Source organism: Haemorhous mexicanus, chromosome 10 (genome assembly GCF_027477595.1).
Source record: "Haemorhous mexicanus isolate bHaeMex1 chromosome 10, bHaeMex1.pri, whole genome shotgun sequence".
Lineage (NCBI taxonomy): Eukaryota > Metazoa > Chordata > Aves > Passeriformes > Fringillidae > Haemorhous > Haemorhous mexicanus.
Genome location: NC_082350.1, coordinates 9771145 through 9796283, shown reverse-complemented (window position 1 = coordinate 9796283; position 25139 = coordinate 9771145). Strand labels below are relative to the sequence as shown.

The window sequence follows — 25139 nt, the reverse complement described above, 5'->3', positions numbered from 1 at the left end:
TTAGGGCATGAATGCTTGACAGGGGAGTAGCTCGAGCCAGTGGATGACATGAACTGTGTTTTATTGGTGTCGGGAATGCCGAGGTGAGGAAGGCGCCGTTTGAGCGGCTCACGCTCGTACGGGACAGCAGGTGCGGTCACCTCGTGCGGGGGCCCGGCACACGCGGCCTGCCACCACCCTCGCTGCCGGGCCGTGGCTCTGCGGAGCCCAGCCCTGCCCTGCCCTGCCCTGCCCGTGCCCCGCGGCGCTGCCCGGAGCGGCGGGAGGAGCACCGGCAGTTCCCTTTCGGGGCATTGTGGGAAGGCGATGCGGCCCGGCCTCACCTGAGCGGGGCGGGCAGGACGCAGGCGGCCGGGCCGGGCTGGGCCGGCTCCCAGCCAGCCGCCGCACCATGGTGAGTGAGCGGGGCCGAGCGGAGCGGAGCGGGGCCGGGCCGGCCGGGAGCAGCCGCCCGTGCCCTGCCGGAGCCGCCGAGCCCCTCGACGGGCGCGTTGTCAGGGCGCGGAGCGAGGCCGGGCGGAGCGGGGCTGCCCCTCGGCACCGGCACGCTGAAAGCCATTCCCAGGCGGGCTCGACCGAGGTTTGCACCTGTTCGGGGGAAATGAAACTTCTTTTCCGCTTTGTTTTCCGACCCTCGGGATGAGCCCGGGTCACGCCGAGAGCCTTTCTCAGACAATCAGAAAACAAGGCTGTTACAGAGAGGCTTTATTTATAAAGTCTTCCTGTAACTCGAGGAGCTGAGGTGCAGGTCGGCTCCAATGCCTGGAGAAAGATGGAGTGAGGTTTCGTGGGGAGATGCCTGTCTCTAGGCTGACTGGGGGCAAGGCGGGTCAGTGTTGGGCGCTAGGTTTTCTTGTGTCGGGATCGTTGGGAAGAGCTTTTCCCCAGGTGTATTCCCTGTTGTCAGGTAAGTGGAGGGCTTGCACTGCGGCGTTACCTCCAGCCCGGGTGCCTCTGCACCACTGCCGGGTCTGATGGGGCTTGTTGGGATTTGGCTGCACCTTTCCATCAGGTAATAATCAGCGAGAGCGTATGGGTCTGGTTCTGAACCTTCTGTCGGTCACCAGTGTCACTGTGCGGCCCGGCTCCGGGGCTGGCAGTGGCGTGCTTGAGCTTGGAAGGGGCAGCAGCCCTTCGGGTTAAAGGGCTGGCGGGCGGGATCCGGGAAGGGAGAGCCTTCGCCTCCCCAGTGCTGCGCTTGGTGTTGCTTTGCTGAGATCAGAAAAAGTTGCTGTGGATGCTCTCTTTTGTTAAGAACGATGGCCAGCGTCCAGAGAACAACAGCTGGATGTTCCCCACGGGGGGACTGCAGGTTCCCAAGTAGTGAGATGGTCAGTGGTGCCTCTTAATAGAGAAACCGTCTCACTGCTTGATAATTCAGGCTTGAGGCAGGTTCTGCGGGCATGTCCCAAGCTGCTGTCTTGCACAATTTGCCCATTGTGTGCACCTGTAATACCAGTTACTGGCACTGCAGCTGAACAGAAGTCTCTCAACTCCTTCAGTGGAGGCCAAGTGCTGTTGTTTGTCTCTATCCTCAAAGGCAGAGCTATGTTGTTTCTCTTCAGTGGTTAAGCCAGAATTCTAAATATGTGTTAGTCTCCTGTATTTAGAAAGGTGTACCTGTCATTATATTTGCAAATAGAATATGCACGGTAATGAGTTTACAGATGGCAGTGCAGTCTCCACACCTTAAGTCCCTGTAGAGATGTAACTTTTCTGGTTACACCCCAAGACAGCCCTACATACCCAGTTCCCTCTGGTAAAGCTTATGTAAACAACTGGAGTTCCTATTTTGCCCTTGAAGGTCAGTAAATACGGGAGCTGATTTCAGGGAATCTGATCTCAGAACTCTCCTTGATGCGGGTACTTCACAAATGCCAGTTTTCAAAGCACTCACAATAGTCCCAGGGGAACACTGCTTTTACAGCAGTGCTGCTATTGACGATCTGGAGTCTGGCTGCTGTACTGATGGTTAGAATTTTACAAGGTGAGTGTGCATTCTTACAAGTAAGAATTTTATTTTTCCTTTTTTTGAGGCCATAGTACAAACACTTGCTGGTGTTCTGCATTTTATTAGTGCTGTCAGCCTTACCCTGTTCTTCTCTTGAAGATCTGGTGCTGATGAAACAGTGCTTTTGTCAGGGAACTCTAGCTTTAAATTTCTCTGTCGTCTAGTCTCTGGAAAGGGGTTGTAAGCACTCGGTTATGAGTCAAGAAAAAAGGGTTTACTGGATTACAAGCCAAGAGTTAGTCTTATCCAGGCTCACGAGTGATGAACTTTACACAGGTCATGTAAACTTTCCATAGACTGGTTCCTCTGTTTTGAAATTTTGGAATGAGTTGTGTTTGCCACAGCTGTGTTTTGGGATGGAATTAAAGGTGCTTGTGCAAATGGCACCATGTCTTAGCAAGAGGGTTGTTCCAATTGTTTGCTCTCTTGCAGATTTCCATGTAAGTTTCAGGGAAGAGTCTGTTTAGCAAAGCTGACTTCATATCCAGCTGAGAAACACAGCTTTTATGCCCAGCTTGTGCTTTGTAACATGTTTTTTTAACAATTACTTTTTAGAAAGACTAAATCTTGCTTCCTCTCATATGTGGGTGCAGCAGAGATACATGTCATGAAGGATTGCTGTCTCAACAGAGTCAGAGAGTGGGGAGAGAGCACAGAGGAGAAAAAGATAAGTCTCCCCAAGGACATGTGTTGCTGTTAGTCTCTTGTGCCTGTAAGTGTTGCAACACGTCGATCCTACTGCTGCCTCGGTGTTATCAGGATTACTTTTGTGAATAAATACAGGGCTCTGCTTGTGTGGCTCTCCATGCAGAATTGGTGCCTGTATAGTAAAGGGTCTGATTCCCTCCTACCTGTGCTACTCATCACTACAGGGAGACAAATTAGTACTTGTGGGCATGATCTGAAACCCCGGAGAAAGATCAAAAGAATCCCATTGAGCACAGTTGCTCTAAAAATGTACTTAGCCTGAATAGAAAAGGAGTTGGCAAGCACTGTTTCCACTTAGCAAGACATTTGATAACCAGTCACTGATCTAGAAGCTGGGGTGGAAATATCAGTTGCTGTGACTGCAGCTGCTGACACCTCCCTAGTGTTTGGAAATTAACTCTCAGCTCTTCTGAATATTGATCTCATCAACACCCTCAATGCCCTTAATTGTGAAAATGGACGTAGATCTGCAAAAGACTTTTTCAGTGCTGCACAGAATTTACTGTTTACAGTTCTGAGAATGACTCCTTATTTTCCACTCATGGTACACCTGTGTATTGGCCTCAGTGGACAATGAACTTTGCCTCTAGGCATTTGCCCTGAAAGACAAGGAGGGCAACAGATTAGAACAGATGAGAGGAGAGAAAATGACAAATAAATTAGTGTGTTGTTGAAGGCAGCAATTCTTATGTTAGATGACAAAAAAACAGTTCATGTGATATTTCTTTGTTAATTTATCTTGTGGTGTGGAGACTGCACTGCCATCTGTGAACTTTTACTGTGGTAGTACATAATGGCAATGTAATGGCATCCTGTTAGAAGATCCCTGAGTTTGTAGACTTTCTGCTTGCAAAGAGGTGACTGCAAGGGAAGTGATACAGATATGTGAAATCATGAACACTAGAAAGATTGGTTGCTACACAAAGAATCAGCAATGTAATAATTCTTGTTTTTGAAAATATATATATATTTTGCTCAGAAATAAGGAAACTGCAGGCATGTCAGAGCTAGGAGTTACTAGGATGTGGGTTGCCTAGAGGGCTGTAGGGAAAGCCATGGCATTTAGGGTGGGCAAATGCAGGAAGGCTGCAGGGATAAGGGGCAGCTGGGTCTGTCCTGAGGCAAGAAAATGACAGGTTTTGCTGCTTTTCCATGTCTTTAGTTACTTCAAAATCCCATGCTTTGTAAATGATCCCATGGACCTTCTGAAGCCATCAGTTACCTGCAAGATCTGCAAAAGGACAATGAGATGAAAGTACTGAGGAAACTGCTGAGTTAGGGAGGGCAGATAGAGCTGCCTCTTCCTCAAGTACTTGCAAGGTTTATGCTTTGGCATCCACATCAGGCATTGCTGAGAGCCAGTCATGGTCTTGCTAGTGATGCCTAGATGAAAACAGTACTGCTTGTGTGAAAAGTATTCTGTCTGTATCATGTGTGCCCAGTTACTGATTTCCATCCCTGCCCTTTCATTTCCTGCTGTTCTATTCCTGCAGGCTGTCATCTGCATTTTCTTGGCTGTGTTGGCTCTGTGCTTTCTTGAGTGGCCACCCCTGGGCCTTTGCATTTCTGCAGATGTTGCAATGTAGACAGGGAGTTGCAAGATCCAGTCATGCAAGCATGGCTCTTCATTTGGGAGTAGGAATACAGCATGCAAAGGCATTGGGGCAGGATGGGAAGGTGCAATTTACATTTGTGTGTTTGAAGGCAAGCTTGGCGTGCCGGTCTGGCCAGATGTGCCTGTCTGGCCTGGAATGTCCTGATGTGGGTTTCTCAGTATTACAGACATAACCCCAGGTACTTCATTCACCAGTGTTTTTTTCTTCTCTAGCTTGCTGAGTTTATGTAGGATGTCCATCTGCTCTCCTCTTTTAGGGAGGGCATTAAAATCCCTTTTCACTAACCAGTAAATGCCTCTTGTTGCCTTGCTGCTTGCCTTTGGAGCTTTGGGATAGTTTTGCTCAGACACTCAGGCAGTTCTCAGTGGCTTGTTAGCCAGCACAGGAGCTCTGTGGTCACCATCCTCTGCTTAGCCCCCTGGGGTAAGTGATGGGCACAAACTACAAAGGAATGAGGAACAGACTCACTGTTGTTTGAGTAAAATGCAGAAATGTACCATGTTGTGCCTTTGTTGTGCAAGGCTGTGTGCTGGAAGGAGAGCAGGTAGAGTGCTGGGTGAGTGCCTGTGTGCTCTGAGCTCTAGAGAAGCTGTGGGAAGTGCTGCATGAAACTCTCAGCAGCCTCTGGGCTCAGGAGATGGGATGGGAAAGAGGCAGTACCTCAGGCATTTCCTTTCTTTGAAGTCTCATGACAGAACTTGGAGAAATAACAGAATGAATTTGTGATCCCTTCTCATTCTACAGGCTAAATGTTGGGCTAACATGTAGAGCATTTTGGAGGATTCTGTGCTCTGGCCCTTCCTCCTGTAAACAGTGGTTGCTTCTTTTATGTTTATGCTTAGGTTAAATCCATGTTGGTTTTTTACCTTAATGAAAAAAATGCCATTTTAAAAAGGAAAATGGAGAATTTCTCAATTGAAAATGCCTAAGTTAAATGCTTCAGTGTTTCCAAAAGATTATTCTGTGCTCTTTCAGAGTTATAAACATGATCTGAACTCCCATGTCCTTTAGTCCTTTTGGAGCTCAGGTTTTCTGTGAGCATCTTTGTTGGGAACTGGAGGAACGGTTGTGGGGCTGCTGCCGATCTGCACTGTTCCTGCTCCACCAGACCTGGGAATCACCAGGCAGGAGCAGTGTCTGACAGCTGCCTGAGGAGCCAGGGTAGCTTGTCACCATCTGGGTGTGCCTGCCCTGTCCCAGAGCAAAGGTTTTTAACTTTGCTCCTAGAGAGGTCAGAGGCAAAGGAAGGGCACTGCAGTGCCTTCATGTAGCAGGGCTTTGCAAATAACTGATTAGGCAAAGTGGAAATGAAACTAAAAGAGCTGCACCTTTGCTGGAACCACTGGGTGAGATTTTAGCTCTGTTTCTTCACTTGGAGTTCAAGGAAGAGGCTGAAAAAATAGCTTATTGTGCCTATAAAGTAGTGAATTGGGGGTAGTTCTTGGCAGCTTGTTCAGCCTCTCCTCTGGTCCCTTTCTCCTTGTAGTAACCTCAGGAAGGGGTCCTCTGCCTCCCAAAAACATGTAAGCAAATAAAAACACCTCTAAGAGCCCAGCCTAGGAGGCAGAAGGGATGTGATTACCTGGTTAATAATTGTTTAAAATCTCTTCAAACTGCTGCTTTCTGTGATCTCAGCCAGCTTGCTCACATCCCTGCTGTGTCTGTCCTGTGGTGGCACTGAAGGGACAATGGTGTGGCTGCTTCCCTGACCTGCTTTCCTATGGCAGAGCCTGAGGCAAACTCCAGTCTGGGTCTGTGCTTGCTTATTACCTGAAAACGAGTAATTCCACTGGCAGGAATAAGAATTTAAGAAAATTAAGAGTTATTATCCTCTGTAAGAACTGGATACCATTGCCTGCATCTACTCCTTTGGAGCTGTTTTGGAAAGCTGTGCTGCCTCTGCTCTCCAGAGCAGGAAATCCATTGCTGTTGGTGGGACAGCCCAGCCTGTGAGGAGGAGGCACAGGCATGCCTGTGCTGTAGGGAGGACACTGGGCAGGAATGTCACCAGTCCATGCCTGTGCTGTAGGAGGACACTGGGCAGGAATGTCACCAGTCCATGCCTGTGCTGTAGGAGGACACTGGTGAAGGAATGTCACCAGTTTATGAGGGATGAGCCAAGGTTGGGAGGACTCAACCTGCTGGATGTTGAGATAAGCTGAAGCAGAGCTAGAGGGAGCTTGGTCACTTAGAAAGTTCCTTGAGCTTTGTTTTCTGGTCCCTAGTTAGGGATCAGGAGGGAGCAGCTTGAGCTCAGCTATCCTGTTTTGATTATAGTTTTATTTAACTCAAGTGAGGCTATTGAGAAGGTTGCTGCTGTCTGGATCGATACCATATGTTATAAATATCCTTCAAATGCTGGTGTGCTGGTCCATTTAAAATCTTCAGTAATAAGATAAGAGTGACTGCTGCATCATGAAAAGCATAAAATCAATGTGTAACTATGGTCACATGTGCCCGTAATGATCTGGCACAGCTTTTATTGCATGGACTTTGGATGTATTGTTCGGGGGAAATTGCTCAGAAATGTTCCTAATGGAGATTAAGTGAGGAGGAATCCTGTGCCAGGTAGGCAGCAACACGCTGCTTCAGAATTTCTGTGTTGCTGAGTTTGTGCTTATCTTCTTTTTCCTTATTTGCTTACATCATGCAGACTAAGTACATGTTTGAAATTTTAAAGCTGAGAGCCAACAGTATTTAACAAACATCTGTCAGCTCCTGTGCTGCTGTGAATAAATGTTTTAGTGACAGAGCAAACAAGTAAGGAAATTAATATTTTTAGTAGTCTGTTTTGAATTTTTCAAATTTGCTTTACAAGTGTCTGAAACCCCAGAGTCTGTATTAAAGTTCAGTAGCCAGATGGGATTTCATGTAACAGCAGAATACCAAAATACCTCTACTTGAGTGTGTTAGTATTCTGTCTTGTCCTGATGTGGGTAGATTGTTAATAGGTCAGTAGGTCACTTCAGTGCATGTTGCTCATTTCACCCTAAACACCTGGCATTCCAAACCAACTGTATGTTCACAACTTTTTTTAAATTTCAGTATTTACCTACCCCCCCCCCCCCCCCCCCCAAAACAAGCTTCCTTTTAGTTTGTGCTTTGTTAAGTGAGTTTTTTATTCTTGAAATGTTTTGGAGATTGAAAAAAAAGCTGATAGCTGGAATAATGTGAATGTTCACATTTTTTAAAAGAGAAAATTTAATGAAAGTAGGTTTTGTTCCTTTTCAGTTGTGATGTAAAAGTAAATACTGATAAAAACATCTGGACAGCTGTCTGTGTTGGGAAATAGATTCTTTCATATCAGAGGACAGAATGAAAAATAGTAAAAGAAAAGCAGAATATGAACTCTGTTAGACTAAAACAGTGGCAGCAGATCAAGCAGATTTCAGAGGAATTAGAATAAATGAAAAAAGAACTTTCACATAGCAAGTCCCTTCCTCTTCACCAGGTACAGCCTGTCAGGCTGGTTTTCCCCAGGCTTCTGCTGGCAGCTGAAGTTCTGGATCTTCATCCCACTGCCCATTTTATGTGGTCTGGGAATTTTCATTGATTAGCATGTCTTGTCTGTTGCCCTACAGAAGGTTTTTAAGGAAAGCTGAAAGTTTCCTCACTTTACCAAGATATCGGTTTAAGGATAGCAATTCCTAATTTGCAGATTTTACTTACATGTGAATTTCAGGTGTCTGTTTTATAAAGGTGGCTTTGATTTTGGAGGGCTCATAACCAAATTTGAAGAGGTTGCAGCTGAAGCAGAGTGTAAGCCCAGAGCTGCTGAAGTGACTGAGCTGCCTCACCAAGCAAATCCTTGCCTGACCACACACCCAGACAGGAAAGAGGATTCTTCCTCTTTTTTTTCTGCAGTCTTCCTCTTCTGCCTCCCCTCTCCTGAGGCTCCTTGGTGAGTTCCCATCTCTATCCTCCTCTCTTCCCCCAGGCACATGGAGAAGCCAGATGCCACAGAACAGGTTTGGAACCAGTCAGCAAATGTCATGCAGGTTGAATTACAGGAAGAGGAGAAGCAGTTCTAGTGCACATTCTTCTTTCTCACAGTGCAATGAATTAGAGCCTCTTGCACACCCCTGGAGATCACCTTGCAGGACGAAATGGGGCATCTTTTACATGTTTGTGTTATTAAACAGCGAACTGGAGAAATTACTGTAGGAAAGGAAAGCTAGGAAAGCCTCTTTCCCATGCATTCATTTTTATCTGCTAGCCCTGCAGGCGGTGTGTTGTGTATGGAATGAAATGCAGCCCTTTAGACAGTTGTACTAATTATTGCAGATTAGGTTAAAATTTAAACCCTCTGTAAAGGCAAAAATGATCCAAGTTTGAACCTACTGAGCCAGTTGTAATGTGTTAGATAAGTCTGAAGTGTGTAATGACCAAACAGTGGGGAAGGCTGCAGCAAAGGGGACCTGCAGTCCTGGCAGGGAGCACTCCAGAAGACAAGCTTGGGTGAGCTGCTTATCAGATTATTACAGCCCATTAGTTAAAGGAGGGAAAGGTCTCCCAAGGAAGGTGGAAAGAAATCACAGTGTGTGTTAGTTTCATTTGTCTCTCTTGTATTTGTTGTTCGTGAATATGCGAGCCTTCTGTACTTTGCATTTTTGATGTCTATTTATTGGTAAATTATTTCTTGTCGAAGTCTAGCATTTGATTTTCTTTTTGTAGCCCTGAAACTTAGGGTGTTGGTTTTTATCCTGGTGCAGTTGTGTAAATCTTGATAGAACAGAGGGCCATAACTTTCCAGTCTGTTAAGTAACTTACTGCTGCAGTTGATTCATAGATGCATGAGAAGGGGGTAGAGTTCCATGGTTTAAATGTTTGATATAAAAAGTACCCCAACAAACTATTTTTCCAATAGCCTACAAATAAAAAATGCAGTCATTTGGATTACTTACTGACATTTATGGAGGTCATTTTGCACAGTGCTGTGGGTGGTTGGGTCTGATTCAGTAAAACAAGCTAATAGAATTAGTCTCAGCTCCCAGACCAAAGCTTGTCTCCACAGACTCCACATGTGAAGGAAGCCAGTGCTCTTTTAGGAATTGTACTCTTCATCCCAACCCACTCAGTCTTGGACCTAAAAATTCCCTCTGGCATCAGCCTGGGTCTGGTGATTGTTAGTCACAGCCAGCATGGCCTGGGATGGTAAGAAAGGGAACCAAGCACCCTGCTTTCTAAGGTTATTCTGCTTGTAGCAGGTCACTTACCTTTGTTTTGCTCTGGATTTAGAACTTTTAAAGATGAGTAAAGCATTGCAGGATAATCTGCTTCTCTTTGCAGTTTTTGCTGAAAACGAACCAAAAATTTCTTAATCAACATCTGTCTTGTGATCAGCACTACAGGAAAGCAAATATGTTTTCACAGTCAAGGAGCAAGGAACAGATGAGCTGTTAGATTTGTGTTTGTGCAGTACTTCAATATTATCAGGTTTATTGATGCATCAGAGTCTTTCCAGTGGGATGTAATGAACAGAGCAATGAGAGTGAGGAATGTGTTGTGTCCTGACAGTGGGGCTGGGCAGAGCAAAGCTGAACTGAATGGAACACTGGATGTTGAAATTCAAAGTGCTGAAAGCCATTTAACCTTTAAAGAATGTATTGTTTACCTCCTACAGAGTTCCCCAAATTGCAGGGGCTTCAGAAAGGAAGGAAGAAGAACCAAAAGAGGAGAAACTCCACGCTTGATATTTTTGCTTCTAAGTACCTGCAGCTTTCTAATAAGTTGTTTTGTTACAGTAATTCTTAGCTGGCCAGTGAGACATACCTAGGCTTGAGGGTGCACTATTTTGCTGCAGACTGTAAAATAGCCAGTTCCTCTCAGTGTGCAAGTGTGTGGACAGTGACTGCTGTCCCTACATCACCTGGGAAGGTATAACCCTGGCAGCTGGAAGATTCCCATGTTAAAACCCAGCTGGTAATATGAACAGAGAAAGGCAAAACCATGGTGCTTTGCTCTTCACTGTAATCAGGGCATGTGTCCTGCCAGCAGCCTACTTTTTATTTAGCAAGCTTGTCTGGAGAGTATTATAGGACTCAACAGAATGCAGCTACAAAATCCTTGTAATTTTATCAAGCACATTAGACTAACAATGGCCAGAGCCTCATATCCAGCAGTAGATCCTGCCAAAGACACACATGACTAAAACCTTCTTCCTTTCCCTAAAATGATCCCACATGTGAAGTCTTTCTCAGTATAGTCAGAGCTCTTATCTCCAGATTACTCAACAACTACGCAACTCAATAGCTAGAGAATGGTTCTGAATGATGAATGAATGCTTTGTTTAAAATCCAGTAGCTTTTCCTTTTTTTTGTGTGTGTGTAGAAACTTCTCTGACTTCTCTGCTCAGACTTTGCCAGTGTGGAATGATTGTGGAATATCTTCACAGAAATATGCATTGTAATCTTTTCAGTGATTGTGAACATTAACTTTTTAATCCTTGCTTGGAAATGTGATGAAGTATACGTACAGCAATTAACTGGAACAGGAAGCAAGGGGCAGAAGGGATTAGGGTAGAGATTGAAAAACCTCTAGGGAAGGATAAGGTTAGGCTAATGGTGAGGGATGTAGTAAGAGACCTGCTGGATCAGGGCTATGCAAGGATTGGGAGCAAGTGAGGAAAGTGAGGCTCCTGTGCTTCTTCCTGGTCCCCCCAGGGTCAGGGGAAGCCACCAGTCACTGTATGGACTGCTGGCAGTGTACCTGTCACACACATGGATATAGCTACAGCTACCATTCCTGCAGACCCCTGGGGCCTTGGTACTGCTGAGAGCAGCAGTCAGGATGCCTGGGAGGAGCAGGGCACTTCAGGTGTCTTCAGCCATTAAACACATCTCTATCTCCCCCCCATCCCCCAGGTGGGTTTATAGGGATTTTTTCCCATTTAGCAGATGTCCTATTGAAGAAGGATGTTGTGCTCAAATTGATGTCTTGCATTCTTAAAGTCATTTTCATGTTCTGGGTGAATGGGATACTGTACTGCTAATATACATTATGGTCAGCTATTTTAACCTGCTAATAGTACTATTTATATAAATGTGAATTGATACTTTTCTCCCAAAGCCCCACTGGTATTTAAAAGCTGGCACTTGTGTATTTCAGTAATACTGTTTATGCTAAGCATGAAACATTCATAGATCAAACCTTGTAAAGTTATGACTCACTTTAAAGTGGAAATTTTTGAACAGTATAGATACTGTCCTTTACTTAATACAATATTGCTCACTGAGGTCTGTCCTTCATTATTACAGTTGTCTGAGTTTCATAATATCCTGATTTCTTCAATAAAACCAGTCAAGCTTCCTTTGCAAAGTAGGTTTCTTCTGCCCCTTATTGCCTCTTCTGGGAACCTGCTGTTTTGTGATCTTAAATAGTGCAATATCAGAGTTGTTAGTGATTATGATTACTATCTCAGTCTTCCTATTTCTAGCCTTCTGCCACACTGATCCTGATTTCCCTCCTCCTGTTGTGGATGTGTTTATTCCCTTCACTGAGGTATCTGATTTTGCTGGAGGAGGGGGTGGTGCCCTCTTCTCACCACTGCAAAGTGGTGATGCTCCTCCTGTTCCCCAAGGCAGGGGCAGAAAAGGAAGCAAAGCTGCTGTTTGCACAAGGTAAGGAGGACGGGTAGGAGAGGATGTAAAGGGTTTACCTAGAGAAGATGTGCCATAGGAGGGGAAAACTGCCTGGGAAAGAAACAGGAGAGAGGAGAGATCTTTCCCGTGCTGAGCCTCCCCTGGACCTCACTGACACCATGTCCAACCATCATGCCAGGGTTGGAGGTGTGTGGCCAGGACTCGGATTTCTGGTGCCAGACAGAGGAATGCTCTTCCCTGGCCATGGCCCTGGTGTTAACCATGTTGCTTTGTTTACTCTAGATACACTTTATACTGCTGTTCAGTCGGCAGGGGAAGTTAAGGCTTCAGAAATGGTACACGACGCTACCTGATAAAGAGAAGAAAAAGATCATTCGAGAAATTATTCAGATTATTTTGTCTCGCAATCAAAAAACAAGTAGTTTTGTTGACTGGAAAGACCTCAAGCTTGTTTACAAAAGGTGTGAGTAATTTTGTAAGAACGTATAATCACTATTCATATGAATAACACATGCTAGAAGAGGAAAAACAAAGGCTCACCTAAGGAAAAGCAGCAAACAACGCTCGTAGCGCTGGGCTGAGTTAGGAGCCTGCCATTGGCAATCTGAGTATAACAAGGCAGTGTCCCTGGACAAACCAGCAGGGTAGTTATGGGGTGCAAAATACTTGTACAGTCTGTCAAATGAGAAAAACAGGAGTAATGTAATAGGTTTTACTGTTTAGAAGGTGTTAGAGCTCACTGCCCCTTCAAATTCCACAGGGAATTGAATTCCACAGTAGCCTGACTGAGATGTGTGTGCTGGGTTTTATCAGCTGTGGAGATTGGAGGAATTGTTCCAAGGCACTTCCATAATTCTGTCAAATTTTGTTTTTGAAATATTTGTTGCTCTGGAAAGTGTCAATTCTCATTTCCTTTTCCAAAGAAATCACTGGCCTAATGTTAACTGCCTGTTTGTTCTCCTACAGTTGTAGCAAACAAATGTAGCCTTAATGTGTAGTACACTGGGTAAATTAATCATCTCCCATTTAGCAAAAACTGAGTTCCATGCTGTGATGGGAAGCATATAAACATCTGATCAGAAGCTGTGACAAGTTGGCCTCCAGCCACAGTATCAGCAAGCTGAATAGATCTTGGGTTGGTTTAAACATAGTCTTGGTGCAAGTTAGTTACAAAGCTTCTTTGGTCTAAGCAGCTTCATGCATTCTGGCCCTCTGTAAAACACTGTCATTTGACAGCCAGCAGATGTCAAATGCTGAGATGTAACTTCTTTCACCTTTGCCTTATTTTTATTTTTTAATTAGAAGGGGTGGCTTCTCCTACAGTCTCATTAACCCCACTTACTGCAGTGCTATTGCAGCAGGAGGAGGAGACCTGAAGGAACTACTTACTACTGATTTATTGCCTGTTTCAGTGTTAGAGGTGTACCACTTTACCAAGGGTGGATTTGGTTCTTCCAACTAAAATAATAATTTGTTTAAATCATCTGATCTTCAAAAGTGTTCTCTGGGACACTATAGGAGTGACAGAAAATGTTTATTTTAGAGACTAGATAAGAATTAACTGCCATGTGAATGACCTGTAAGAGAGGAGCAGAGCACTGAGGTCCCAGCTGTTCACTGCCATGGTTTTGCCTGTGTTTCCCCAGGTATGCTAGTCTGTATTTCTGCTGTGCAATAGAAGACCAGGACAATGAGCTGCTGACACTAGAGGTCGTTCATCGATACGTGGAGCTCCTGGACAGATACTTTGGAAATGTAGGTTTCATTTTCTCCCATGAATTCATTCCTGTCTGTCTGATAAATAAAATTATGTGGAGCTGATTTGCTTTGTGTTCCATCTGCTGCACTTGCCCTGCAGGAGCTCTCAATCCAAAATGAAAATTATTATTAGAGTACTTTATAAAACAGTGCTGAAATGGTCATAAGATTGTTTTTCCATCCTTTTTCCACTCACCCAGAATTAATCTTGATGCTTTGTATGTCAGTCTTGGTATAGAATTTGAAGGGAAAACTTTAGGAAAAATTATTAAAAAAACTCAAAATAGGTTTGGCTTTTATTTGTTTTGTTTGTTTTAATTTTGTTTGATTTGTTTGGTTTAATTCTTTCTCCTGACATCTTCAGATATACTGGTTTTGTTTGTCTTATAATACTGTGTAACAATTAAGGACATAGAAGCAAAAGATAAAATCAGTGTATTTTTAAAGAAAATAGTATTTTCTTTAAAAGAGAAAGTCCAAATAAATCTTTAGAGAGTACAGGAGACACATCTTTTCTCTGAATATTTTTGAAATGATCCTGCCTACCTTAATTCGTATCTTAGTTAAATCAGTGTGCCATGACTCATGTCTGTACTGCCTCCAAACTAAAAAGCAGTTGGTGGCTCCTCCTGGGCAGGGAGCTGTCTTGCTCTGTGAAACTGAACCTAGGTAACCCATAATTCATGGGCTGTGTAGGACCTGTGATGAGGTTAGTGGTCCAGGAAGTCAGCTTGGATCTCTGACAGCCAGCATGAACTTAATAATGAGTGGAATATCTTTGCTGTAAGTCTGTATCTGTGGAGAGAACATGGGCAGAAGCTTCAATATTACATAACATGCAGTTTGTCTCTTCACCCTGCTACCTGCACAGGGGTGCTTATGCTGAGGGTATTTGTTCATCACAACAGCTTTTGGCCTAGTAGTGCTTATGATACTGTAAAAGTGGTTTAAATGTGGTTGTGGCCTCTTGTTCTGGCAGGTGTGCGAGCTGGATATTATCTTCAATTTTGAAAAAGCTTATTTTATTCTTGATGAGTTTATAATTGGTGGAGAAGTACAAGAGACTTCAAAGAAGACTGCAGTGAAAGCCATAGAAGACTCTGACATGTTGCAGGAGGTAAGGCAGAGGAGGACTAAAGGAAAAAACCTCATCTTCCTAATCTTCCTTGTTTGACAGGAGATGAAAACACAGCTAAGCACTTCTGGTACTTTAGTATGCAAGTGTGTCTTACATTCAGTTTCAACAGGTACAACAGTGCAGTTACATAAGCTTTCAATTCAACCCTTTTGGTATCATCTGGAGGGTCTTCATATAAAGCTGTTGCTCTCTTGCAGCTTAACTGCTAGAGTTTATTAAGAAATGGTTTTAGATGTATCTAAGATACTTCTTTAATATAAGAACATAATCTAAGGTTATATTTTATGTATGTATATGTAAATACAGAAAAATCTCTTCTATTTCACTAATAGCATTGGAAACATGACCTACCATTAACATTTAAAATTGGAAAGAGTATTTGCTGGCAAACTCTGCTTTCATTCAGAAGCACTTGAGTAGTTTTTCTGCAGGGCACAGATATGTAACCCTTATTCAGAACCGTGCAGGAATTCTCTTGTAACTTGGAATGTAATGAGTAACATTGAGGCAGGAATGGCAAAGCCATTTGAATGTGATGGGTTTCATTCATTTTTTTCCTTGGTAGTGAAGAATTCGTCTCAATCCTGCAGGGAGCAGCACAGTGGTAGAACTGGCTTGGGCTGTGCTGTGGGAGTTGAGCAGGTTTCACTTGCTCTGCCCTGTGCACATGGAACTCAGCCACTGTGTGCAAAGGCCACTGGCATGATGAGTTTGGCCACAGCTGTGCTATGGCATGATTTAAATGTCACATTTTATACCACTCTGTTACATGTTTTTAAAGCAGAATTATTTCTGCACTTTAATAAATTTTATATAATTTTCTGCAAAACTACAGCAGTCCTCAAAGAGGACAAAAGGATTTCTGTGAATATTACTGTACCATTCCATAATGCATCAGTTGTTTCTTTTTGTTTGTTTGTTTATTCTAGACAGTGGAAGAATACATGAACAAGCCTGCATTTTAATGTTAAACTACCTGGAGAGAAAACTGCTGTATGCACTTCTAAAGTGCACTTCCTGAAATTCTTCCCAATGTGCCAGATCTGCAGAGCAATACCAAAAACCAATAACTGAAGGGATTTGTTTGTATAATGGTGAAGATGAAGGTCAGCTAATGTAGCAGAGGGTTTAACAATTCTGTGTTTTGCATTACTCTGTACACGAGTTTCTCAGAGTTGTTATTGCCCCAGTCTAGTTTCTCTTCTTGTTGCTGGACTCAGCTTTTGTTTTTTACCACATCTTTTAGCTACGGGTTTTGTCATCACAAGATGCTCCTCTGACAATACTTTGCAGAGGTATTTTTACTAGTTTTGTTCACTGCTGACTGTATGACTCTACTTTTGTACAAATGTCCATTATTTTGAATGTAATGGTTATTCTGCTGTAATAATAATTTTTTTCTAAAAGCCAAATTGTTGTGGGCCCTGATTTCACAAACTTGTGTCAAGATTAACTGTTGAAGTATATGAGGAAATAATGCATCTCTTTGGGGCAGCTCCTTTCTTTGACTGTCTTCCTTCTCTTTTCTGCTCTAGTCTGCTAATAAGGCTGCTCCAACTGCTCCTAGGGTGCACTCTGTGCCTCCTTTTAATCTGGAAGACTGTTTGAAGGTAGGCTTAATGAATCCTCTTTCTGCTGCTGCATGCAGATGGCCTGTTTCTGTCTTTCTTCTCATTTTCCTATCCCCTTCCTCAATCCTCTGAACCTCTCCAAAGGCTCCAGACTTTGAAATTGTGTAGCATGAGTGCAGGAGAAAACCTGAAGAGAAAATTCAGCCTTTGGAAGATAATTTTGTGTGTTGTTTGGTATCCCAAACCCGTATTTTGTAGAGTTTTTCAGTCTCAAATTCACACACCTGTTGGGATGATCAGCTTTCTAGTAGTTGAAGATGACCTGTTTTTTGAAGGTTGAGCAATTTAATCAGCTTTTTATAACTTTGCAAGCTGTGAAAAGGATAACATGGTAGAGAGGAGTCAGCTGGGCTGTGTGCCCTCCTGTGTGGAGCCGGGTGTGCCAACTCGCCTTTCAGTGCAGTTCAGACTCTATAAACTGACTGATCTGGCTCCCTTAAAGACATTGTGCTCCTTTAACAGAATCCAAAGCTCAGAGAAATTCTGTTTATCTGAGCCCATAACTCTCAGCTAGATGTTTTGTTTCTGTCCAATCATGAAATTACTCTACTCAAAAATTAGGGAAGTTATCAGACAAATATGCCACAATGATCCAAGAGTTGTTGCCTTTTCCTTCAATATGTACATTCCTCTTGATTTCTGGGATGTACAATCAATATTTTCTTTCAGAGGTCTTTCTAATCTTTAAATTAGTCCTGAATGCTTACTCTGATTTTGGCATTGCTCCTTCCTTCCTCATCAGTTTGCATATTCCTACAGAAGGGACACTGGAGTTTTTTAGAGAGTGGGGGCACTTTCACACAACACAACTTTGCTGATTGTCAGCCCACTATTCTGACTGTGCTTTCCAGTCTGTTAGTGAAACTGTGACAAACTGGTTCATAGCATCATGTTGCTCTTTTTTATAACTACTTTATCCATCTGTTTTCTCTGTATTGATGTCAAAGGCATACTTTCAGCCTGGAAAAGACAGTGAAAATTTCTGAAGGGCCTTTAATAGCTCTGAAGACATCCAATTTAATAGTAAATTATTGAAATTGTATGATCTGTATATTTTTTTCTCATGGTTTGAAATTAAGTTTTTTAAAGTACAGTATTTTATTGATTAAGAAATCATTAAGAAATCACTTCAGAATGTGCAAAGAAGCTCCTCATGCTCTTTGCCTTTATAAGTGACTTCTACTGACTGAAATCATCAATAGCTTGTTTTTACTCCCTTTTGGAGCCATGCTGTGATTCTTTGACTCTTAAACCTGTCATGTTGGTTGAATTCTGAATTAGATCAAAATAGGAGTACCAAAAAGATTTCTTGGTTCAAAAGCCTGTCTTTTCAGTCATTTTAAGAAGAGCTAGAAGGCTTCTTTCTGCATCATTTCAGTTGAAGAGAATTCCTGATGGAAGAAAATAATGGACTGGGTAGAGGTACTTATACCAGCCATATCAGTGTAGCATCTGAAATAAATAGCATTGCCAAACTGGTGTATCCAGTGTCAGCTTGAGAAGTGTGAAGGAATTAGTCTGCTAAGTGTGAAGGATTTAGTCTGGTTTCCTTACCCTAGTGCAAAAATTCCTTGGAATATGGTGTGCCTGTTGTGCCACCTGCTTCTGTGTTTCAAAAATGAATGGAAAGCATGTTAAGTACTCTAAAAGAACTGCTGAATTATGTTCATGATTCAAGAAACTCCTGCTGCTCTTGTGTGTAGGAGAGCTCCACAAAGCAGGCAGGTGAGCCTTAGCTGGTATGACTTTTGCCTGCATACTTAAAAACAGGTGGGTTTGAAACACAAAACTTGTATTTAAACTTCTTAAAACCTTCAGTGAGAAAGGGAGCACTCAGGTAAGTAACACTGTAATGGAACTCAGTTCACCTCAGGTCTTCTTCCAAAGGGAAGAAGCCCAAATGAAACCCAGTTGTTGTCGAGTCACCTTTAGGTTGCTGTCAGACTGCACATGTTCCCATCTTTGTGAACTTCCTTGCCACTAACAGAACCCTACACAGATTAGTGCACTGCAGTGCCTAGCTCATCAGAAGATTTGTGTCTCCTGATGTCTTAGTTCCTTGGTTTTTCTTGGAGCAGGAGGTGCATATGTCTTGTTGTACATACTCACTAATCTCTGAAGCATGTCATTTATATTTGCTGTTGATGTTTCTCTTTTCAACTTGCCTGACAATCCTAGTCAATGCTCAATGTCAAGTTTTCTGAGAAACTTTATGAAATTAATATCCAAAAAATTATTAGCAAGCTCCTTAAATATTCCCCATCTGATAATCTTTTGTCATTAGCTAAACTCTCACCTTGCTGACAAGCTTCCAGCACATGTCCTAGTTTGCAAAATTGCGTTTACTAAAATAACCATTAATCATAGTCATGGTGCTAGCCTAGATTCCCTTCCTTGCTCTCACCAGCTGCATGTAACAAAAAGCTGCTTGATTTTCATCTGCCTCAAGGATTCTTAATGTGATCTTGCTGCTCAGTGGTTGGAACAGAGCTGCTTCTCTGTTGTGCAACTATTTGCAGCACATGAGTTGAGACACCTCTGAACATATCATGGCAGAAGAGACAAACATTAGACTGGGATAAAAACAAGTGTAATAGTGTCAAAAGTAATAAAAATATGACAAATCATCATGAGTGAGAGGCAAGAGCGGCAGGATCACACAGTATTCATGAATTTTTATGATTTTTGTTTCTTTTTTCATTGTGAATTTCTGCGTGTTCATTAAAAGGTGTCAGTTCTTTAAAATAGTTTAAGAAAACTGACATTTAGGTTGCCTCCTATCAGATTTGTTTAAGCAAGGGCTACTGAATATCTTCAATACCTTCCCCAGCTGCTCCTGCAACCCACCTGTGCTTTCAGAAACCCCAGTGGGAAACTCAAGGTAAAGTTCAGGTGTGATTCTGCCTCTGAATTTTCCTTGGACAGAATAATGTACTTACAAAAGAGTGAATTACTATTTTTTTTCCATTTATTTCACAGTCCTTTCAATAGAGAACATATTTTTTATCCTCTGCTTAGCGCTGCATTAGGGAAGATCAGAGTGTGAGTGAGGCTTTCAAAGGTACCCAGAGATGTTCAGTCCACAGTCCCCTCAAAATAACAAGGCAGTTCCCAGAGAGAGAGGGAGAAAGAGAGCTCCCATCCCTGCCTGTCCCTGATGCTCTGTTCCTCTGCAAGTGCGTGTGAAGCATTTATTTCTGTCAGCACAGCCTCTCTGAGGGGGTGTTGCTCTCACCCTGCCTGAGATGACTAAACCCAAAGGTCTCAGTTCTGCAGCTGATCTGTATGGTGAGGTTTTCATTACCTTTATCCAGTGTCTTTATGAGCATGGAGTCTGCATCATCCTCCTGCATCACTGGATTTGTGGTTTAGAGGGCTGGCAGAACTCTGGGCTCAGACCAGGTAACCGTGTCCTTCTGGGGGAGCTGACAGCATTCCTGCTGAATTCAGAAGTGTGCGTGTTCCTTGGCAGGATCACAGTACAAAGGAAATAGAGCTGTTGATTTAAATGTCTGTTAGCATATTTCAGGGATCTTTTTTCATGAGGGTAGCTGGGCTGGGTTACAGTGTATGAGTGAAAGCTTTGTGTTTGTAGCAGAAATAACAGGCTGTGCTGCAGGAGAGTTAATGTTTGCTGTCATGGAAACCTGTTGCCTTGGAACATGATTAATGACACAGGCTAAGGGAAAGGGAGAAGCTATTCTTGAAATTAGTGTTCAGCAAACCCTAAGCAAGACCAGCAGTATATAATACTATGAATTCTAGTTATTTCAAATTCTGTTGTCCAGTTCACTTAACCTTGTCTTTTAATTTATTTATTCAACAGCTCTTATAACCACATGTTTTTGTGCAAAGAAAGTAATTCAAAGCTAATCCTTTGGCTGACTAGAAAGAAATAGCATGTTACTTGCACTCCTAGTAAACTACAAAATTTGTTCAACTTTTGTGGAAAGCACACACTGAAGGCAAACTTGAGGCTGGTCTGGAATGCCAGGGGACAGTAGCAATTTAGCTGAGGACTTGTGCCTTTTGACTGTAGTTGTAGGTTTCAGAGAGTTCAGGAATATGAGGTCAGGAACATTTCTGTGGACTGAGCCTTTTGGAGAAATCTGGTTACTTCTGTGTATTGGTGTGGTAAGATTGCTATTCTGTAATGCTGAAAGGAAACAGTGAGGGAAACATACAAAAGGTGTTTGGAAATTGGTGTCACCCTTCTGCCATCTCCTTTTAGAATTCCCACTGAGACTTCTTTCTTCTGGAGTTCCTGCTCCAAACCCAATATGTCTCATTGCACACCAGATTCTGCCATGGGGAATAGAATGTTTTTCTCCTGCAGAAGTGAATTTGTGTGTCTGCTGTAAAAAACAGTGCTGAATGTAGAATCTCTAGTTTACATAGGGTGAAAAATTCATTACAGCTTGCTGTGAATTTCAGATGCCCTCTGGACCAGGATCTTGCATGAATAAATTACCAGCAGCTCTAAGTCTCCCTGCCTTGTGGAGATCACACTTCAGGGCCCTCCTCCAAGCTCACAGTGAGGGGTCAGCCTTGGCTGGGCTGAGCCAACAATGACAAGTCACAGGGGAACATCTTCACAGAAGTTTCAGGTGAAAGAATCGTTTTCTTTCTCCAGAGGGCTTAGGGTGGGGTTCTAGGTGAGTATTATGCTGGATAACAGCTCTGAAGGCACAATCTGACAATGTGGCAAGAAAGAAATATTCTGGGAAAATGAACAAGGAGCTGGCTGGATTTGTAAACTGACGGCTACACTGGGGTGAAGGAGGGTTTGTTCTGGTGTCTGTTGTCAAGGACAAGGTGGTCCTTCCTTGTTCTCAGAGGGAAAACTGGCTTGGATAATGAGTTCTTACTTGGCAAAGGCTGACACAGGGTTATGTTGGCAATGACAAGAATGTTCTGCTGCAAAAGGTACCACAGAGAGCAATGAAATATCATAAGTTATTTTAAAATACAGTAGTAAAACATTGATTCATTCTGCTTGGGTTAATACAAGGAAACATCAATATTTAGCATGACAGTTCTGTCAAAATGATGATGAAAACAATTAATTGTCAAAAAGGTTATGTCCTAATGTATATTCTAATATTTATGTTTAAGTCTGGCACAAGAGTGAAAAGCCCAAGACCTCAAGAAATCTTGTTCATCCTTCAGTCCCAGGCAAGATCAGCTGCTCTTAAATTCTGAGTGATGTTTTTGTAACTTCTTCGAATCAGCCTGTGCTGGACATTTCAGAACATTCCTGAAGAATCTGCCCTGAAACTAAACTCCCCTTCTGAGATGAAATGCTTTTCCTGATGCCAGCTCCTTTATTGCAACATAAGCCCAGTACAACTTGTGATACCAAGCAGAGACAAAGCCTCCATTCCATTTTCCTTTAAGGGCTCTCTGTTCTGCTGTCCAGCTCCCAGGTAATGCTCAGGAGCAGTGAAGCTCAAGGCTGGCTGTGCCTTCAGCATGGGCTCTTGGGTCGTGTCAACCTCGATCCTCTTGAGCTGCATTCAGTGGTGGTGATGAGTAGCTGGTCAGAAAATGTTAATAGCAACTAAACCAGTTAAAAGCAGGAGCATCATTCCTTTCTCCTGTTTTCTCACACTCTAACTGCTCAAATAGCTGAGCATGAGGCCTGGATTCAGCAAATACTTTCTACCCTGTTACAAACATGGTAGAAAACTCAGACTGCTTTAAAGGGGTACCTGCATTTTTGAGTTTAAATTACCCCCTACGTGACTGGCTCAGCCCTGAGGAAACAGCTATTTCTTTCCAGGTGTAGGGAAAGGGGAGTTCTTTTCACTGTTAAAACTCTGGAGTCATGTTTTAAGATAAAATTAATGAGAAATGAAGCTTGTTTAAATTCTAGAGGTTCTGGCTGTGGGTATGAGGTTCCCACATGTAATTTTCCAGCTGGGAAGCAGCAGAAGAACTCACCCCTAACAGAGAGGGCTTTTCTGGATTGTAGGAAACTTAAAATATGAAATGGGGTATGATTAGAAGGCAGACAGTGAAGGAAGAAATTTCAGAAGGGATGATTTCTGTCTGGCTGGCTCCTCCTGTGGGATGCTGGAGCACAGCTGGGCACAGCTGCAGCCTGGTGCCTGTGGAGGGGAGGGCTAAGAGCACCCATGGGCAGCTGGTTTCTGACAGTGTGGTGGCCAGGTTAGTCCTGTTCAGGAGATAAGTGCCCAAACAGCGTCCCAAGATTTGCTGGCTTGGAGAGGAAATGGGAAATGAAATCCTTTGGGACAACAGAAGGACTTGAGGGGCTGGCAGCAAGACACAAGGGTTTGCTGTTGGTTGGCTTGTCCTGCCATGCATTAACAAGCAGAGAAGCCTGTCTGTCATTTGCAAAGAAGTTTGTCATAATAGCCATGTTGGAGCATCCAAAAATCTGGGACCCTAAACATCTGCAGATTACTTTGGTAAAAAGAAAAACTAACAGAAAAGCAAATGGATTCTTAGAGGGAGAGAACCTCCATTTTCCTTCTGTTCCTTAATGAAAAAACAAAATCTGTTTATAAATGTACTGATGGTTGTTGAGGGGTTTCTGCCATTTCTTCTAGTAATGACTTTGTATAGCTGCTGAGGGCTGTGTGTGTCAGGCAAAGCAGTAACTGTGTGGCCCAAGTCAACAGGAGTGAAAATGCTTCCTGCTCCCCTTCTGCTCCAAGGTGATCCCAGCCAGGAGCAGGAGGGAGCTCCTCCAGGTCTCTGGCATGCAGCTTCCCCTTGGCACAGGCTGGGGAAGCAGGAAATCTCTTAGTCAGGGAGGGCAGCCAAGGGCATTAGAGAAGTGCCCAGTAGCAGCTGGTGGGAGCAGAGGCAGACTGCCCTGCTGCCAGCATCCCTGCAGGGGCAGGGCAGGGAGGGTGAGCCAGCCCATGGGAAGGAGAGGCATTTGCAAGGGGGAAGATTGAGCAGGAGGCCTTCAGGTGCAGTCTCCACACCAGGTGGCCTGGTGGTGGTGTTCTCCACAGCTTCCACTCATCCTGCTCTCTGCATTGCTGCTGCCCCCATTCTCTTTACCACTTTTTTGGTAAACCTTCCTTGTTTTCTCCAGCCTGGTTTTCCTTCCTTTCCTTCTCCTCATGTCTAGTCTTGCATAAACTCTCCTTCACCTCCTGTCTCTACCTCTCTCTACTCATTTTGAACTGACTTTCCACAGAGGGAAGGCAAGGCTCTGTCTCTCCAGGGACAGCAGAACAATGGAGCCTTGTACCTTTGTTCTGCTCACCCTCAGCTCCTGCTGATGGCACTTCCACCACCTTTCTCTCTTGTCTCCTTTCTGTGTGAGCTTCTGCCAAGAATGCAAAGTCTGTTGGAAGGCCTTCTTTGAGGAATGACCACATTTCTGGTGTTGAATCTCCCATTTCTCCCCCCCGAGTAACTGCAGAGCTCGGTGGAGCTCAGGTGGGTTTTGCAGTTTGTGATGCTTTGCAAAAGATGTTTCTGCTACTAGATCAGATGGCAGCTTGGTGCTTTTCCAAACTGGAATGTTATTTAGAGTTCAAATATGAGATTAAGGGCCATATGGAAAACTGCTAAGACATCATTGCTAATCAGTTCTAAAAAGATGAGCAGGAAGAGTATTTTCACTCACATTTTAGCATGTTTGTTGTCCAGAGTTAACTTGGACACCCAGTGGGCATTTTTGCTGTGAACTTTCCATCTCTGCTGCAGATCTATTTGAGAAAACTGATTTGGAATGCAGGTAAACAGAGACCCTACAGAAAAGAAAGCAGTTAAACCAAGCCAAGGCTAAGAATGCTAACAGAGCCAAAAGGTCAGACAGGAAACGCGTTTCACACCAAAATGACAGAAAGATGGTGTTGATTTTGTTGATTATTTTTAAATAGAAAAGTGCATTGGGCAGAGGCCGGTGTCATGGCAACTCTTGGCTTGTGTGTGACAGTTTTTTCTGCACGTTTTCTGTTCCATATGTTTGGTCTACCATTTCAGTCATCCTTGCCTTTCATACTGTGGCTGTAGCCTGGGCAGGCCTGGGGGAAGGAGCTCAGGTGCGAGCACAGCCATACCCCAGCAGCCTTTTCCATGTCTGCATAAACCCCCTGTGTGTGGCCAGCCCCACATTGCCCCATGCACTTTCCAAACCTCCACTTTGCTCCCTAATTGACTGACTTTGATGAAGAGATGGAGCTAACAGCAGTATTTCTGCTTCCAACACCGTGCTGGGGAGGTCAGGATTCGGGAGCTGTAAGTGATGCTGCCCTCCAGGCAGCCAGGATTGCAGCTAAATATATCCCCTGCCCCTGCCATTCTCAGCTGAGGAGTGAGAGTGCTGCCTGGGCTCACATGAGGCTGGGGCTTGGCTGTGCTGCCTAAAGCTTGCAGAGAAAATATATATCACAGTTGTTAGTAATTAATCCCATGTAAGAGCTAAATCTCAAGTTACCCAGCTTGTTCCCCTCTCCATCACTTTGAAGGTTTTCTGGGTAAAATGCCACAGTGCATCTAACAGGACTTGCAGTCTCAAGTAAAATCCGAGTTTTAACTACATAGAAATAGACCCTTTTTAGGTTACTTCTTCTGCTTTTAACTCTCAGTCCCACTTGTTTCACAAATTCAGGGCTGTGTTCGTGTGTGACTTTTTCATGTCTTCACATTTCACATGGCCTTAGCAAGGCACAGAGGACAGAGGCTCTG

General features: G+C 43.6%; 1 protein-coding gene and 1 long non-coding RNA gene across 3 annotated transcripts in view; one reads left to right on the top strand and one right to left on the bottom strand.

Moving 5' to 3' along the window:
* Nucleotides 1–236: 236 nt before the first annotated feature.
* AP1S3 (adaptor related protein complex 1 subunit sigma 3) overlaps nucleotides 237–25139 on the top strand; it is a 54320-nt gene continuing 29417 nt past the window's right edge. Inside the window, exons 1-5 of one of the 2 annotated variants that reach the window (XM_059855268.1) lie at nucleotides 237–394; nucleotides 12219–12397; nucleotides 13583–13691; nucleotides 14674–14811; nucleotides 15762–16244. In XM_059855268.1, coding sequence (XP_059711251.1) covers nucleotides 392–394; nucleotides 12219–12397; nucleotides 13583–13691; nucleotides 14674–14811; nucleotides 15762–15797 — 465 coding nt within the window. In that variant the 5' untranslated portion in view covers nucleotides 237–391 and the 3' untranslated portion in view covers nucleotides 15798–16244. Of the gene's footprint in view, nucleotides 395–12218; nucleotides 12398–13582; nucleotides 13692–14673; nucleotides 14812–15761; nucleotides 16245–25139 lie in introns of those variants that run through there. The other variant, XM_059855269.1, reaches the window with a different exon arrangement.
* Nucleotides 9551–25139, bottom strand: part of LOC132331662 (uncharacterized) — a 125437-nt gene continuing 109848 nt past the window's right edge. The window contains exon 3 of the long non-coding RNA XR_009487654.1: nucleotides 9551–9630. This is a non-coding gene — a long non-coding RNA (uncharacterized LOC132331662). The remainder of the gene's footprint in view (nucleotides 9631–25139) is intronic.